The following is an 18,270-nucleotide window of genomic DNA, read 5'->3' as shown; positions in this document are numbered from 1 at the left end:
CCGTGGCACCTTCTGGTTAGGGCTGGATATCGTCGGCCCAATTCAGGGCAATCGTGTGAACAGGCCAGGGACAGACCCATTCCCCCACGCAAGAGGGCTAGCATAAAAGGCAAAGGGTTGCCGCCAGCGTGAGTCCAGAGGCGCGGCGTTGAACGATTCGACCACTCGGAACAAGAGGGTTGGGCGCGATATGCAGAGTCATCTGTCCAATTATCCGACTATTGAATCGACATGGGATGATGGAGGGAGGGAGCTTGGACAGTGTGATGAAGAGTGCATCTACCTACCGTGATGAAAGGTGTGGCTGCTGCGCCTCTTTGCATTTTGTGACGATGGCGCTGTGCTAGTTGGCTTCGAGAAGCTCAAGGGAAGATTGTTTGCAGAAGCGGCGCGACCCCCCCTTTCTCAATGTTGCGATGGGCGCCAAGTCGACCAGGCTCTGTCCGCATATGCGCTGTGTGGGTAGCAGCAGCAGCAGCAGCAACAACAGCTCTCGCAAGCTCCCCTTGCAATCCTCTTTCCATCGCATCTGTCTCATCCCACGGATGATGCGGAGAGCGGTGACTTGGTAGTCTCTTGGGCGTCCATTCCTATAGACACCACAGAGGATACAGAGGGGGGCTTTTCTGCCTCGGGAGGAGCTCGTCCACACGGCAGTCGTTGAGCAGAGGAGGCAGGGTGGGGAAGAAGAGAGAGAGGGGGGGTGAGGGCTGTTTTCACAAGCCAAAAAGACCAGCCGCCGCCACTGTGAACCCCGGCACCTCAATCATGAGAGCCAGCCCCGTCGGAGCAAAGCCCCAAAGCGTGGGAAGCGTCCGGGCTCGATCCAAACCCTGTGCCCCACTCCAGGGTCGTTATTCCCCCTTGGAACCAGACTTGCTCCTCCAGTGGTGGTGGCGGCGGCGGTGGTCGTGGTTGTGGTGGTGAGGATGGACGTTCCTCGAAGCCCAGAGTTCAAGATTCAAGGGACCAAGGTTCAGGGGCCCACGGTGCATTGAGTTTGCGCTGTGCAAACGGCTTAACCCCCTGAGCTTGGTTCTGTTGAGCGACCAGTAAATGAAGTTCTAGGGCTTTTTCGGAGCTTCTTGGGGTTTGATAAGCTGGGATCGGCGCAAGGAGGGAAAACTCAATCGTGCCGAGGTGCGCGAGTCGTCGATTATTGAAATTTCAAGGCACCTGTCAGTGCTCTTCGGCGGGGCTTGTTGAAGCCCACGCCCGCCTGCGCTGGCGTGATGAAACCCCAGATTGTGCCCGGGACCCGAGCCTCCCTGGACTCGGGCAGTCGCCAGCATTCCGAGCTCGGGCCGGGCGCGCGTCTGCGTCAGACGAGACGTGACCCCCAGTGCAAGGAGCGGCGGCGAGGCTTGGTGATGAAGCAGTTGAGCGCCTCACAAGTCTATGGGCCAAAGTAGAGCCGGTCTATCAAAACTTCGCGCAACGGGTAGTTGGAACAACGTGCAGGACACGGGGTAGCCTGAGCCGCCTTGATCCGTTGGGTCTTACCCCAGGTTCATCAGGTCTGGGGAAACGTGTGCTTTGGTCAATTTGGTTGGGCTGGCGAGCTACATGCCGGCGTCGGGAACTCTGGGGATACTGGGGATTCACGCGTTGTACCGTTGTTTTCGCCCGTCAAACTCGCATCAAATCCCCGTTTCCCCGTCTTCCAGTACGTAACATTTCGATCCAACTTGGCCGCCAACGAAACGCGCAGTCGCTGGTGCCCTGCGGAGAAGATGGAGAGGGTAGTTGGCGTTGCCTAATAACGACACCTCTATTAGTCACTGGCGTATCTTGGGCGACCCTTTGGGTGTCATGGTGGTGTCGCGGCGGAGGCGAGGCGGAGAGGCGCATGCATAGATAGGGTTTTGCGGGGTGAGGCCGACAGACGCGCCGTACGCCTCAGACACGGGAACGTCGTTTGTTGTCCATTGACCTCATCCCATCGACTATCGACTATCAGCCATCGATCTTCACCCATGGCTGATCTGCCCTAACAAAGGATGGCCGGTCGTCATGGGCGAGGGCCAAAGGGGGCCACGTCGATCGCTGTCGGTGAGCAGTGCGCTGCTGCAGGAACTTCGTCCGGGAACCGTCAGCACCAAGCGCCAGCGCTTCGCCGTATCCGGGCTGGGGGCGCGCCCCGGCTCCCTCCCTTGCCAGTTGGCTTGGGTTGTCATCCGGCCTCTTCACCGCGCTGGTGCGTGATTCTTGCTTTTGATCGTGCTCACATCGGACGAACATGTACTGGTCTTGTCCCTGTTAGCAACAAACAGATGCGACGGACTCCCTCCTTACGTCGTCGCGAAAATAACCGGCGCTGTTCCGACGAGCTACCGCCCCGCGCCTCAGCCGACTACTAACTAAGCGCGAACTCACGGTAGCACCAAATCTGTGAGCCTAGTGGTGAAGCCAGTCCCAGGTCACCCGGGAGGCTTCGTCCAGTTCTTGAGTCGTGCTGGCCCGCGATTCGCGGAGATTCGCCGGAGGAGGAGCGAAAGGAGGGTTCCCTGGTCAGGCACCTTGCCTCTTCGCCGCCTGCTATGCAGGTATGCGTATCATGCCGGACGCACACGCTTCTTAGTCTTGGGTTCTGATGCTGCAACGTTGCGACGCCAGTTCGGCGAGGCCAATCAAGCCGCTGATCTCATGGCCGGGAACCCCCCAAAATCGATCCAGGCGCAATGGGAGGAAACCCTGCGGAGATTATGTGCTGCCACCCCTCTTAAAGGGCATTCTTGTCGTCGTTTGCTGCACTGCGCTAGGCCAGCTGAGCACGAAGTGGACGAGGTGAGGCAAAGGTGCGCTCTTCTCGCGTTTCGCTTGAGTGGGCTGGCTGCGGCGCAGCTGGGACTTCTTCCAGTTTCCGGATTCCGGTGCATTGCGGGTGAGAGCCTGCGGGAGCCAAATCTGGTCAAGGGTTCATTGCCGGCTGACACCCTTCGACATGTCAGTACCCATAACTCTGAATCGTCATCTCGAGTCGTGAGCACTCCGACGTGCCTTGATACCCCAACCCTCAGTGGCCAATGGCCGCCGAAGCTGTTCGCTTTTGCCTGTTGCAACCCTTGGCTGGTTTGGTACTTGTGACGGGGGGGGAGCTTCCTGGCCGTGTGTCTGTGCAGTCAGAGTCGCCAATAGCCAAGCGAAAGAATCTCGTACTATGATGCTGTGATGGAAGATGGCGGCGGTACCAAGGTATGCCACCCCTCTTCTCCCCCCACTTTCTGTGGCACTAGATGGTGGCTCAAGCAAATCTCCGGCAGGGGCATCGCCGGAGCCTTGGTCTCTGACAGGACAGCTCGGTGAACATGCTCCAAACGGTGAGCTTGTGGCGTTGAGTGTTATGCCTGTCTAGCAGGGGACCAGATTTCATTATACTAGCCACCCCAGCATCCGCTGGATTGTGGGGACGTTCTCCTCTTCTCCTGTGCCCGCAACCCTATTCGCTGACAGCAGTACCCAAAATGGCCCTGCCTTGATCATATATCGTTGTAAGCAGTGCATCAGGGGAGAGTGAGAGAGTGAGAAGAGGGGGGTTCCAGAATGGAACGGGAGGGGGATGGGTGTCAATTCGGGGCGTTGTCCTCTCACAAGTCTATCTTCTCATCCCGCGTACGGATGCCAATCCCTCCCGCTTTCAAACGGTGGCGGGTGGCCTTGCTGGCCTCGGCATTCTCGTAGTTCGCCAATGACTTGCAGGAAATCGATGAAGATCGAATGGAGTCTTCGACCGCAGCGTAAGCCACAACATCTTGGTGTCTCTCCTTCTCACACCAATGAACATCAGAGATGGAGGCGTTCGTTCTACCGTAAGGTACCTGTGCAAGCCCAGCAGCCAAGGCGAAGGAGGGGGTCTTGACGTTAGGTAGTTGGCCTGTGTGCCAGCGCCCGCCGCTGCCAATCACTTACCCTGGATGCCGCTCAAGATGCGCTGGCATCAAGGGTGGAGTTTGTGAGCTTGGGGCATCTTGCTATGCATACGCGACACCAAGTAGCTCGCGCAGCATCAGTCCGTCGACATGATAAGAGCGACCCTAGAGAATAGACGTAATGGAGTGACGACATGGAGTGCCTGCAAGCTTATTGGGTCCGTAAAGAAGCCCCGTATCTACGCCCAACACCACGACCACTCCGTTTCGTGCAGCCTGTGTCACATCGCGAAGCCCTCACAGATCCTGGTCCCCTCGCCAGGTTGGTTTAGCGCTCTTTCGATGTGAAGGAAGAAAAGAGGCGTTTTCCCTAGAGCTTCTACGCAGGCTTCTGAGCAACTTCTAGCGTCAGGCGTGTTGTACATGCGCGGTGATGCTTGCACGCACTAGCCCAGTCCTCATAGATTGTCTCACCTCACTCACAATGTCTTTTTGCCCACCTAACTTACATGTACCCTGCCACCCACCCTGGCCGTGGGAAGACGACCTACAAGCCTGCGGGCGCGTGAACACCCATGGTCACCTAGGTCGTACGGAGCACACCAGCGCGCCATGTATAACAGTCGTGTTAAGTCGCAATGAAAACCTTGGGAGGAAACCGACTGGAAGGCAACCAGCACCACAAAGGCATGCAAATATGTATGTGCCTGGCAGTCGGTAGGCGGACGGGAGGCGGCAGACCACATTGATCAGCGTTGAACGTAGGTGATAGTGCGGGTGGTATGTAGGTTGTGAGAGCACCTGGGAGCAAGGCCAAATCGCCAAGACACTGACTGATAACCCCCCCCCCCCTACGGACTAATAAGTGAGTGAGTGAATCCATGACCATCGATGTTTGGTTGTGCAATGTGCTCCGACCCGCCGTTCACACTTGCGCAATCGCCGTGAGCAATTAGCCGCTCAGCCTGGTAGCCCTGTCTTTAAGTGCCGCTGAATTAAATGCAGTAGTTCTGGCGCCGGAAAATCCGAGCTCTCTCTCCATCACGCGCGATGGTGAGCTGGACGGAGCAATCGGCCCTCAACTCGGTTTATTCAAAGACCGATGGACTGTTATCTGCTCTAGTGGAGTGGGCACCCTACCCACTTGTGCCTTGGGAGCCCTTGGCGGCAGTGCAAGGGAGCGCTGGATTTGCCGGCCATGGAGAGCTTCCAGTTGGTCAGTGCTGTTGCCGATCTCTCAGCTCAAGACGGGCGAGGCGTGCGCCTGTCGGCAGGGTCCGAAACGGAGTTGCGCGATGCCTCGGAAGCCTCGCGCTGTGGGTTCGAGGGAGGCTTTGCGGGGGCGCAAAAGCAAGTTTACACGTGAAGCGATCGTTGACCTTGGAATGTCTGTAGAAGTCGCTGTGTTAAATGACTGTTTTTCTAATGCAGCGAAATAGGTCGTAAGTACTTGAGCTGAAGGTCTTCATTCGCCAGCCAGCCACACCCCGATGGGGAAAGTGAGGATTTGCTTCGTCTTGCCTGCCCCTTGGGTTCTTCTTGCAGGCTCGTGATCAAAAGCAGTGTCTTCGGTTTGGTTTGGGTCGGCGCACATGCAGCTGTGTGGGAGCAGATGATGCGAAAATAAGGCATCGCTGTCCAATGACACAAAGCCTTACGAGTTAACATTGGTGATAACAATGAAACAGAGGAAGCGGCAATTCCTGTGACCCTGCAGCCTGTCGGCGACCGCCACGGCGCATACCTGGCATCTGCAGTGATGGCATAATCACTGATGACAGCACCAGCAACTGCAATTGCAGCAAGGGCGATTAGGGGGGAGGGGTCAAGGATTGTAAGAAGGACGCCAGAAGGTGGGACAATGGCCGGTACATCGACCAGGAGAGTCGAGGGGGCGGACGAGGCGGGCGAGCTGCAGGTTCCCTGCACGAAAAGTCGGTCGAGTTGGGTGTCGGAAGGGCCCAAACAAGAGTCGAGGCCGAAGGAGGTGAGCATTGGGAGCGACTGCGCGCCAGAGGTAGGCCAGTCCAGAGCCCACACATTGTAGCTGAGAGATAACGCCATCGGTGGAAGGACTGTCGAAGGCTGCATGGAAGCTCGGATCAAGCCACCAGTTTTGACGACCAAGACAACAACAACAAGAACAACAACGAACGACGACAATGATGGCGACGACACATGATGCCGCCTTATGCACATGAGCCTTCTGGGATCGGAGCGGTCGATATCTATCTGTTGCTGCAGACGTGTGGAAACAATTTACGCGCAGAAACACCGGCGGCGGCGGCGACCTCTGAGCTTGAAGCTTTAGTGGGACCTTGACGCGAAGGAGTCGACCAAGTCTCGATGGCCTGGCAAGCGCGGTGTGCTTGGTCTGTGGTGCGTGCGTTCGTACGTGCTGATAATATCGCATGCAGATGCAGTGTCGAGGCCAGGCCACGATGGAGCCCGTGCTGAGCTTGAAAGCAGGCTGTTTACCGGGGCGCTCTTGTGTTCGGTTGCATCGCCTGGGGATCTTCCTGGGAGGGTCTCGTGTCGTGCTCGTCAAGTTTCGTTCCGGCACGGTGGATGATGTGCCGTCATATCTTCCGCCCGTCATCCGAAAGTGATAGTCCAAGGGGGCGAGGGGGGCGAGAACAGGCCGCGGGCCAAAGATGGCTGCACCTTTTCGCCATTGGTATGGATCAAGTGCTCGGTCCTGTGTAGCCTGGCTTGGAAGCAGAGGCCGAGGCACGTAGCCTGCACGGTACGGCCTTGGACGGCACGAGAGGCTGTGGGCGGCATGCATGCTACTGGTCATGCTCGACTTCACGCTTCGAAGCACTCGCACATGATTAACAACTCGAAGGAACTCGGCCTCCGTAGCGGGGACTTTGGGGCGAACCAGGAGAGACAGATGGAGACTTGGGGACGGGTGGACTGCTCGCTTTGTGCTTTGCGGGAACCACAAAACAGAGTGCCCGGGACCTGGGAACTAGTTCGGAGTTCTCGCTAGCAGCGTAGTATATCGCAGGTCTGATCGTTGTCCACCTGAGTTAAAGTATTTTACCAGGGTGCAATACCGAGGAAGGGCAGCGACGCCCGATGGTGAAGCAGCGAGTCTGTATTGGCCTAAGAGCATGGCTCCAAGGATGGCGCTTCAGGTGCGAACCTGGACACGGGAAAGAGATGATTTGACCGACGGTGCTTCTGGCACTTAGGCTGATAGTATCGATTGCTCCTCCTGTCAGAGGATTGCATTGGAGCAGTCAGTCCCTGCAGGCATCGGAGACGACGCGGTTGCTATCTTGACTGAGAGGAGTCGCGGATGGAGACGACGATTTGGCGGCGGCAGATGCAGGATGGCATTGTCCAAAGAGCTTGCACGGACAAGAGAACGATCGATGCGCTGGACGGCTGTCAGGTAGGTGTGGTGGTCCAAACCCACTGCTGGTGATTGAGTCGTTCTCCAAATTGGCAGCCCAGGAGAGAGTGGTCTGGTCCGGGACAACCCCTGCAATTGTTGCCCTCCATGGATTACGAAAATGGTGTGATGGTCAGTGAGGCATCTGTCAGTTCATTTGCGAGGTGCCCATGTTAGGAGGGAGGTGCCTGCGTGATGAACTTTGTTTTCGGGGTTGCTGTGCAAAGCGTATCGATGGATGATGGGTGGTCACCAGGATGTGATCAGCAGCTCCTTACAGAGAGGATAGTTGGTGGCCGAGGGGTTGGTGGCCAAGGAGCCGCCGTCGTAGTGCGATGTAGGCGGCAGGAAGAAGGCACCTAGGCAAGGCAGGAGAGGGGAAGAGGGGAAGGAAGGCACAGCAGGCCAGCGCCTCACTAGCCTCATTCCACTAGCCTCCTTGCATTCCTGTGGGCGGTGGACTGCAGCCTGCGAGCTTGGAGCTACGAGAGCTACGAACTGCGAACTGCGAGCTGCACGCTGCGAGTTGTGACCTGGGCGAGGGTCAAGCCTCAGGCCTTCAGGTCCCGGCATCCCCACCTGCAGTGGACACACGGGACGGCTTCTATGGCTTCTAAGTGGCTTGATTTGATGCACAGAAGCCCCCCCCCCTTTCAAGCCCATGCATGCCCTGGCAGATGTAGCAGACACCCGCCCCGATGAATGCATATCTGAATATTCTCCGCTCCCTGCCGTGGCGCTTCCGCCTCAGCATCAGAAGACCCCCCCTTCTCTGAGAACTCCAGTTCTCTCGTTCCATTCCACTCCATCACCACACACCCCTCCTCCCACTGCCACCACCACCACGAGCACTACCTCCTCATCTTCTTCTTAATCCGCTACCTACAGGTACCATGTACCTCTCTCCCCTGTCTTGTCCCGTCCTGTCCGGGGCCCCTCAACAGGTCTCACCTACCAGGCTACCACCCACACGAACGAGACGGCTCCCACAACCTATGACGAGCTGGCTGAAGCCCTCCCGCCTCCGTTGGCCTCGACGAGCACACAGGCACATCGCCTCCCCGACATCCCATTTGTCCGCCAGCACATTGGCATCGGCATCTGGAAACGGAGCAGGGCGGTTGTGGCACAAGAAAACCCCATCACATGGACCTGGCAGTTGAGACATTGCCGCAGCCCCGCCCCCTCATCTTTGACAATGGTTCGCTTTCGATCTTCTGTTCGCTGTCATGGATGTTGCTTCTTAATACGATATTCTCCTGTATCTGGATTCTCCTGTATCTGAGAGACCTCGCTTGGGGCCGATCCACCCCCCCTTGCTCACGCTCCTCTCCTGCTGGCCCCTCCAGCTTGAAGTGACGATCCGGACGACCACACCAGATCAGAACATCACGCATACCTACAGGGGCTGCACTCCGCTGTTGCTATGAGAGCCAGGACAGGCATCAAGGCGTACCCGACGTCGAACGGCGGTCGGGAACCACTTGGAACCATGCAGTGCAGACAGAAGATTATCCCTGCAACTCTCTTGCAACCATGACTGCTCACATCTCCATCGTCCGCTCACGTCTCGTTGGTCAACCTAAAATCGCGAGCGCCCATCCCAGAACAGGAAAAGGCAGAAGGAGGGCCACAGCAGGGGCGCAGGGAACAGGGGTTCATGGCACACGCCAGACGACGAAGCCTACCCTGGAGCTCATGATTCCAGGATACCCCCCTGAGCCACGGTACGAAGCCCCCCCCCCTGCTTTGTCCGACCTCTTGTCTGGCGAATTAGACTTGGTCGGCCGTTGGGCTGGCTGGTCCATCGCGACTGATCGGCGCGGGTGGGTTTTTGTTCAGTTCGACGTTGGAAGGCTCACTGGCCTCACACCTCACATCGCTCGCACCATTACAGGCATCCTTTCCAGTGTGTCCAGCAATTCCCCCCTTGTGCGAGCCGACCCCGCCCCCCTTTTCTCTGACCCGAGATTCATGTAACTCTTGTCAGGAGACAGAAAGACGATCTTCGAGGTCCAACCCAAAATCCAGGCCTGGCAAGTTCCTTGCCCAGACAGCGAGAGCACAGCGATCCCATGTCTTCTTGTTGGGGCCGAGTCAACATGAGATGAGTCTGGAAGTACCTTGGATGTATCTCGTCCGTCTGGAGTTTTCAACTCTCTAGCCCGTCATCCATCACTAGGCCTGCTTCTATCTATATCGCTCCTTTTCATTCAGATACCAGCACCAGCAACATCCACCACTCCGGCCTGCCTATCTAGTTTTCTCGATTCCATCAGCATTCCTCTACCAGACTCTGTCAGTTTCCCCCTCATCTCCTCTCAACCTTGGCCCGCGCCCCTGTCGATGGTATCTGTGGTCTCCTCAAGCGCCCCCACTCTCCGTGCCTATCTGACCCTCTTCTCCGTGCCCAGCTTGAAATACTCGACCAGGCACACCAAGCGCAGAGGTACGCGGAGCACGGATCAGAGGAGTAGAGAGCGGGCGGACTCTGGTACCTACCTAGCGTACCTCTCGCCCTGGTCCCGTCGACCCCTCCTCCATGCAAGCCCTGGTCCCACGGCGGGGAGGCTAAAAAAACGGTTCACTCCATTTGCGCTTCTTTCCCCAGAGCCTTGGTCGCTCTCCCCTACATCTATCTACCTACCCACCACACAGCCTGTACATCGTACACTTGAAGAAGTGGGTGCAGTGCGGTACTGAGGACTAGACCAGAGCCCAAGCAAGGACCCGGACCCAGACCCAGATCTGACCCTGTACCATCCATCCATCAATCGTACCCTCCCTCTCTGCACCCTCGCCGCTATCTTCTTTCTTAACAGGACCTCCGTCCTATATCCATCCTCTCGTCCCATATCAGTGCTCTTTTGCCCCCCCCTTCTCGCCATCTCAATGACATTCGCCTCTCGCTCATTCATTCCTCATTCCTCATTCTCGCCCTCAACCTCATCCCACTCACTCATACTTCGATCCTGACGACAACAACACTCGTTACTTCTTTACCCATCGCCTCGACATCGCCACCATGACAGCCCCGTCGTCCATCCAGATACCCCAGCAGCAACCTCAGTCGCAGCAAACAACACCCACACAGTCTCAGCCAGCTCAACAACCACCTGTCTCCAAGGAAGCTGCTGCCGCCGTTCGCAAGCGCAGGAGACGCGCTCCTGCCGGTGGTGCCACTGATGATTGCTTCACCTGCTCTAAGAGAAATGTCAAATGTGACAGGAGAAGACCCTACTGCTCGCAGTGTCTCGAGGTTGGCAATGACTGCTCCGGATACAAGACGCAGCTCACTTGGGGTGTTGGTGTGGCGAGCCGAGGCAAGCTGCGAGGCCTGTCTCTCCCCATTGCGAAAGCACCTCCTGTCGCCGGCAGCGTTAAGAAGGCGTCTATTAGCCGGGCGCGGACCAACTCAACTGCCACGACTACGAGCACATGGAGCGATACTGATGAGGCGTCACGCCGGCTTGACCGCGGCAGTGTCGACCTCTCGCCCGAGCATATTGTCGGCTCGGCTCCCACCACTCCCTATCCCCACGGCTACGACATGCTCTCCATGTCCCATCCCGAAAACACGCCTCCTCTGCCAGCGGGTCACTGGGGCAGCCTGTCCTACTCCAGTAGCGTACCCAACGAGGGTCCCGGCTATCGAAAGTTGGGGGCTCACCTTGGCCCACTCGCCATTCCCGAATCACTCTCCTCGGGTGTCAGTGACGTTGACTACATGTCGCCTATGAGCCACTCCTATCCTCGCGACGACATCCCGTTCCTCCACAGCCCGAATGTCATGTACGACAACTACAGCAGCCACGGCTCTCCCATCCCCCAGAGCCCTGGCTCAGGCATCCTCATGGACCAGAGGGCTGCGCCAACGTCCTGTCCAGGTCTCGTTTACGCCGCTTCTGAGCAGAGTTCAAGTCTCACGTCCCATATGGACAACTTTGAGGCTCAGATGAGCCAGAAGCTGATGCGTGACTGCGACGGTCTGAGTAAGCCTTCCCACCCATCCTAATCCCACCGCCCTAGACGATATCCATACTGACTGCATGATCAAAGACGTCCCTGAGATGGATGCCTACGGCACCAGCTGCACCTCCACCGGCTCAATATGGCCTTCGCCTCCCCCTGAGGAGATGTCTCCACGCCAGACCGAGCCTACCTCTGCTCACTGGCCTACGGTGATGGAGCCGCAGCCGATCCACGTGAGCTCAGAGCTCATTGCGAAGATGCCCTTCTTCATGGATTACTACAAGAACACCATGTGCCAGTCTATGGTCTTCATCGACGGTCCCAGCAACCCATATAGGGATCACATTCTTCAGTTGGCTCAGGCTAGCCAAAGCCTGCAACACGCCATCTGTGCCCTCTCGGCGTGCAACCTGCGCATGAAGAGGCGACTCAGCCTGGGACAGGATACACGCGAGCTGTCTGAGAAGCTGATGGCTGAAAAGTCCGCGGCCGATGGCATGACCGATGCCCAGCCGGAGGATCAGTCTCTTTCCGAAGAATACCAGCACCGCAATCTGGCAGTGCACCTCCTGAACCAGCAGCTCAATGACCCTGTCAAGTCCAGCCACGACTCGGTCCTTGCCACAATTCTCCTGCTGTGTCACTACCGTATGGTGGAATCGGGCATAGCCAAATTCCACACTCAATTCGCAGGCGTCAAGAAGATCCTTGCCATCCGCCGCAGGTCGCAACAGTACGCGCCGTCGCGCGACTCGGCCTGGATGGAGGCCATCTTCACCTACTTTGATGCCATCTCGGCCAGCATCAACGACCGCGAAGCGCAACTCACCGGCTTCTTTGGTGTTGCACCCGACGCTCCTCTCCTGCCGCCAGGCGCCGAGAACCTCGTGGGCTGCGATCGTGAGCTCTTCAAAACTATCAGCAAGCTTGGCCGCCTCAACCTCCTCTCGCAACACCGTCCCGTTCAGAATACCTCGAGCAGCACATTGCCGCGCAACGTGCCGTCGCGCTCGCAGTCTCCGCTCGGCTCGCCCCTGGGCCATGCTTACAAGGGTAGCATCGGCAACCTCCACCAGCAGCAGCTTGGCGACATGTACGGCCTTGGCGGTGGTCACCGCTTCGATGGCAACGGCTTTGGCACGACACTCGATGATGAAGAGCTTCTCAACTCGGCCGTCTGCTCGTCTGCCTCGTACGACGAGCAGCGCAATACGTTCTGGTGCGAGTGGAAGGAGGCACGCCTTGCGCTGCAGTCGTGGGAATTCGACGCCTCCCGCATCCAGGCCTCGCTGCCCTCGCCGGCGACACCCTCGCAGATCCGCGACCTTGGCTCCCTCTCCGAGGCGTTCCGCTACGCGGCTCTGCTGTACACGGAGCGTCTTGCGTCGCCCAATGTGCCGTCGAACCACAGCAACTTCCAGAACCTGGTCTCGCAGGTGGTATACTACGCAACGTCTCTCGAGGCAGGTTCCTCTGCAGAGAAGTTCCTGCTCTGGCCTCTCTTTGTCGCGGGCAGCGAGTGCGTCAATGAGCTGCAGCAGAACATTGTACGCAGCAAGTGCCGAGACATTATGACACGATCGGGCTACATGAACAATCTTGCAGCACTCGATGTGCTCGAGCGCCTGTGGGCTGGTGACTGGAAGGAGGGGCTCGAGGCACGCAGCCCTGGCGCCGCGCGGGTTGAGGCGATGCGCCGCGGCCCCTTCAACTGGACGCGGTGCATCGGCGGACCTGGCGTTGAAGTTGAGTGGATCATGTTCTGAGACAATAAAGCCCGGATGGATGCGGTTGGGATCTTCGATCGGCACTTGCTTGACATGAGCCGGATCATCGCGGCGAGACAGAGACAACTTCGCGAGTCAGTATACGCGCGAGCGGAGGTCTTGGAAACTTTTTTCTTTTTCCTGTTATCCGATCTGTTTTGGAACTTGACGACTATGAAAGTGGGATTACAGCGATCAGCGAACGGGGCAATAACCAGCGAGCGGATGACTCGAGATGGGCCACTTGAGCCCCAGGGGGAAAAGGGGAAACACGCGAACAAAAAGTCAAGGCATTCTAGCTACTCCTGTCATACCTAACCCTATTTGACGAACGAAACACGGCTACAGCCGTGCGAAAAAAACATGTACCATCACCACAACCAACTTTTTGCCCTCCATGGCTCCCCGTGATACCTTGTCTTTTGCAAATCTGTAGCGCAGAGTACGGAATGCGAATGTGACAGAAAGCCGAAAAAGCTCGTATTGCTCGCAATGATGCCATCCCGACTCAAATGTTGCAAAGAACAGTTTTTTTCTTCTTCCCACTTGGTCATGCCGTGGATTGATTTCCCCTGTATGCACTCCACGGTCCACGCTGGACATCTCCGTGTCGCCATCTCCGTGGCACCGCCCCCGTACCCATTCATCGACGCCCCGTCCTCATCCAATTCGTGGACAGCTGACGGCGTCCGCCAGATTTTCCGGTCGCTGGGGCGGTACGACTCGCCGCACGCATGTGAACATTGCTTGGCGCGAAGTTGTATTCCAAGAGAAGGGCCAAAACGGCAAAAACCCATCAACAAAAGCCTCGGTTCTACGAGACTGACCTCCCGTCCCCCATATCGGAAATCTCCTATGAACAAGGCTGGCTGGCTGAGCTCTCCCCCCCCCCCCCTTGCCCGAGGTTGCGTCGGGGTAAAGTGCAGCGCCCGAATATCACCCGAAGTTGCCTGTTTCCCAGTTGATGTCACCAAAAGCCTCGGCGAGTTCCACCTTTGCCCCAAAAGTCCCCTGCCCCCCCGACCCTCCTGGGAGCCTATTCCCGGTCAGACCCCAGGACTTGCTTCGGCGGCGCCCGAATCCCCCGCAACAAAGGAGGTATAGGTAAGTCGTCAGAAAGAGAAAGAGAGAGAGCGAGAATTTGAGCTAGAACAGAGGCAAAATAAACGGCAGGTGAGAGCGAAAGACCAAAGGGACCGAGACCGAAGGAAACCCCCTACCCATACCGCCTCCTTCCCCCACCCTGATCCCCTGGACTGCGATCGCGATTCCTGCCTTTCTGTTTCGTTCCTGTTCGTTCTACCGTGGTCCTGCGCCAAGGTAGCGCCCGGCAACGCTCGCCGCTGGCCGGCCCACAGTGGTGATAACGACTTCCTCCCTGGCTGAAGAGGAGGGAGGGGGGGGGGGGCAGGAGGAAAGACATTTGGCAGGGTAGGGTGCTTAGGACAGGGGGTTGAGGGTGGATGTTCTAGAAGGACGACAAGCTGCGATACAGGGCAGATTGGGCGCTTCCATTTCCGATGATGGCGCTTTCCTGGCAGGGCAGGGGTGGTGGTCAAAAAGCCATCAAACGCTACGGCGGCAGGCTTTCGGCTTTCAGCCTGGAACCTCTGCGTAGCCCGTAGCATGGAACCTGTAAGCCTGTAGATGAGAGCATCGTACCTCTCTCGGACAGGGGGGTTGGGGGAGGAGGCGGGATGCGGCGCCTGCAGAACCAGTGCGCTTCTCGAAGAGGACTTCGGCTCCGGCGGTGCTGATAAGACGTGCTCGACGGGGGGTTCGAAAGGACGGCGAGTGGACGGCTTCCCCACCTGGGAAGGAACGCTCACCTTCTTTTCTGCCTTCGGACAACTGGGCCTCTCTGCCAGGCCAGGCCAGGCCTGACCCGGCCATTGTGTCGCCCTGGCGAGGATTGAGGCAAGCAGCATGCGAGATGCAGGTACCGGGGCTCAGGTGGTTCCTCCGGAGTGTTCGCTATGTTGGTTGCACCGGAGCACGTCACGACGCCCGCAGGAGGGACGGGGGGTGGGTTAAGAGAAGCAGAAAGGGTGGTGGGGTAGGCGGACTTGAGAGTGGGATGGGTCGGCGAGTGGGGGTTGAGTGAGGTGATCCAAGTGAAGGTGAGGTCAAGTTGGGTGGCTGTCTACAGTTTTCTTTACGTGACCGTCCTTCTCGTGTTCAGAGGCACACTGACGGACTGGGACAAGGGGAGGGCGTGGGAGGTCTGGCTTGAATGGGAAGGAAGTGGGAACATCACGAGCGAGACAGAAGACGGGCTGCAAGTGGCGTGACTTTTCGTCGAGCTGCCTCATCGACTGTCCTGCGTACACTGACGCAAGAAGACGGACGGGACGAGAGGCGATAACGAGCCGTGATGACGGCAATGACGGTGATGATTAGATGAAGGCACCCTTTGGTGAGCATCGCCATCGTTTCCCTTCCCGGCGGTTCGCCTTGGCTATGCCCCCCCCCCCTCCCTCCTCAGTTTGACCCCTTCTTCGTCTTGTCGTCCTTTTGCTGCGAACCTCTTTAGCCGTCCAGCCCTCCCACGCATTGCCCGGCTCACCCTTGCCACTTGAACCGGCTCTGCCTCAGCATGCCCATCATGCCCATCGGCAGCAGACCCTGCTCGACCACGGCCAGGCCCCCGAACCGTGACACCATGTCCTTTGCGTGCTGCCGGCACACCCATCGCTCCTGCGCCGACAGCTTCTGCCATGCCGACCCCGAGCACACGCCATCCTCCATCTCCCGCAGCGGCTCGGGTTCAGGCTCCCTGCGCATCTGGTCAAACGCCCTGCCCAGCGCCCGTGACGTTCTCTCCTGGTATCGCGTGTACTCGTCGTAGCTGAAGAATCGCTCGTTCTTGAGGTCTGGGTAGTCGCGCTTCAGATCCTCAACCGTCCGGTTCATCCTGTTGGTCCCGTCGAGGTCGTCGTGCGGCGACTCGAATGCCGCTCGCGCTGCCCGGTACCGCGCCGCCTCTTCCGTCATGTAGTCGTCCATGACCTTGCCCGGATCCTCGAGCACCGACTCCCGCAGCAGAAACATGGGCACAAACGGATTCTGCAGACCCAGGCCCCCTAGCGACAGGGGGAAGTACAGGTACCCGTCCGGCACATCCTGCACCCCGAATCGCTCGGCGATCATCTGCTTGAGCCGCGCCCCAACACCGCCGCTGACCCCGGGGAAGAGCGATTCCTGGATTCGTTGAAAGGTCTGGAGGATGCTGTCGACGTGCGCCCGTGAATAGCAATTGGCCAGGCTGCCAAAGTTGGTGCTGAAGAACCGTGACCCGTAGATGTTCCACGCCTGGATCCAGTCGAAGACGCTTTTGCACGCGTCCAGTTGCAGCCGCAACTCGTCAATGTGCGTCGACACCTTGTCCTGGTCCAGCAGGAACCGTCCGCTCGCTGCATCCAGCTTGAGGAACCCCCAGACCACGTTTCCCTTTGGCAGTCCCTTCTTGAGTCCTGGAGGTGTCGGGACTTTCCACTTCGGCCGGATGATGGCGCTGCCCGTCTTTTCCTCGTTGATCGCCAGCCCCATGAGCTTCGTAAACTCGGTGATGGCGCTCCAGGCGGCGACGCACCTCTGTTCGGAGCCCCAGAGCCACATGTCGTCATGCAGCCGGTAGAGTCGCGCACCGTCTGCCTTTTGGTTCACGGCAAAATCGAGACAGAACAGCATCGATTCAGCGAAGAAGTCGGCGATCGGCGTGCTGAGTGGTGTGCCTCTCTTCCGTACCTGCGGTTGCGCGTCGCAGGGGTCCTCTTCGAATCGCAAGGGACACTCCAGGGCTTTCCGGAAGAACGCGATCCAGTCGGTGTCAACACCAAAGAACTCGAGCACCGCGTAGATGGACGAGTGCGGAACGCTGGGGCCGAACCACTTGAAGTCGGAACGAATGACGGTGATGTCCTGACCGAGCCTGGTCTTCATGATGATGCTCGTTTGCAGAATATGCAAAAGGTTCTGAACTACCTTGATGTGAGATTTCCTGCTGTCGTTTGCGGCTGCTTCCCCTTGGTTGTATCCACCACGCTGCTCGTCCATGGTCGCGGGCAACTGGTCGAGCAACACCTCGGCTCGGTAATGATTATCCAAGTCTTGGTGTACGCTGCCGTTAGCACTCTGATACCTAGGCGTGTTGAGGAAGAACATCCGCCGGCGGGCATCTTCTTTGTCCATTGGCGGCACCGTCGTCTTTGGTACACCGGGGGCGGCCAGGAAGTCCGAGAAGGCGGATCGCATCAGCACACCCCAGCTCCTCCCGATGTAGTAGAGGAATAGTGTTTGAAGCAGATCCTCATCCGGGTAGAAGCGGTAGCGACCGTTCAGCTGGCGGCGAGGGGTGATGGTGCACACCGAGTCCCACGACCAAGACTTGCGTGTCTGCATGCGCATGTTGAGCACGTCAGCGATCTCACGGAGAACGATCTTGTTGTTGAGAAAGTCGTTCAAGGTCGCCTTCTTCTGGTCTGTCAGGATATCCGTTCTCAGGAGACCACTGATACAGTTCGTCAAGACCTGCTCATCAAAATGCGTCCGCTTGTCCCAAAGCTTCTGAAAGTCCTCCAGTTCATCAGTGAGCCTTTTGAAGGCCTCCTCGACGTCTTTCGACGATGATCGGAAGAGGCCCTCGAGATAAGACTTGATGGCGCGCGTGTCCGTGTCCTTGGCTGTGAAAACATACTCCTCCCATGTCGCACGCTGCTCGTGCGACTCTGCCCGACCGACGGGCAGAAACCCTGAGCTGGAGACTGCGTCGGAACCTGCATTGGATGCTGTGTCGGAGTCGGAGGCACTGTCGGCCTTTCCAGCCGAAATCCATTCGTTCACAAGCTTCCCATACAGCTCGGCGAAGCGATACTTCTCTGACTGGACGTTGAGTTCGTTTCTAAGAGACTGCTCGTAGTCGTTGATGAAGTCTTGGGAGACCGAGGGGTCATGCTTGGCCTGCAAAATGAAACGCTTCAGATTTTCGAGAGAGATTGTGGAGCTGTCGGCGACAGGAGTCATGGATGGCAGTTTCTCGAGGCCTTCGGCGAGTAGGAGGGCGCGGCGCTTAGGCTCCGGCTCGTCGCTGGCGCGGTCGAGGAGGGCACGCTTTGCCGATTCATACTCGTTCTTCTGCTTGTCAAGTTGATCGAGCTTGATGTTGGTGATGGAGTACAGGGTTTGCGACAGGATCTCCGAAGACGCCATTGTAGTAAATGTGTTAAGGTGAGAGTGGAAGAGAAAAGAGGGTGATGAAGGC

General features: G+C 57.9%; 2 protein-coding genes across 2 annotated transcripts; one reads left to right on the top strand and one right to left on the bottom strand.

Annotated features, from left to right (window-relative positions):
• Positions 1-10,297: 10,297 nt before the first annotated feature.
• D7B24_007839 (uncharacterized protein) lies at positions 10,298-13,010 on the top strand (the record flags this gene model as incomplete). The annotated part of the gene is made up of 2 exons (XM_028641943.1): positions 10,298-11,264; positions 11,332-13,010. The coding sequence occupies 2 exons, from the start codon at positions 10,298-10,300 to the stop codon at positions 13,008-13,010; spliced, it is 2,646 nt and encodes an 881-aa protein (XP_028494104.1).
• A 2,562-nt stretch (positions 13,011-15,572) lies between these two features.
• Positions 15,573-18,218, bottom strand: D7B24_007838 (uncharacterized protein; the record flags this gene model as incomplete). The annotated part of the gene is made up of 1 exon (XM_028641942.1): positions 15,573-18,218. The coding sequence occupies one exon, from the start codon at positions 18,216-18,218 to the stop codon at positions 15,573-15,575; it is 2,646 nt and encodes an 881-aa protein (XP_028494103.1).
• Between the last annotated feature and the right edge of the window lie 52 nt (positions 18,219-18,270).

Source organism: Verticillium nonalfalfae (genome assembly GCF_003724135.2).
Source record: "Verticillium nonalfalfae strain VnAa140/NRRL 66861 chromosome Unknown scaffold_66, whole genome shotgun sequence".
NCBI classification, from domain to species: Eukaryota; Fungi; Ascomycota; class Sordariomycetes; order Glomerellales; family Plectosphaerellaceae; genus Verticillium; species Verticillium nonalfalfae.
The sequence above is the reverse complement of the archived record's forward strand: the minus strand, read 5'-3'. Positions and strand labels throughout refer to the sequence as shown.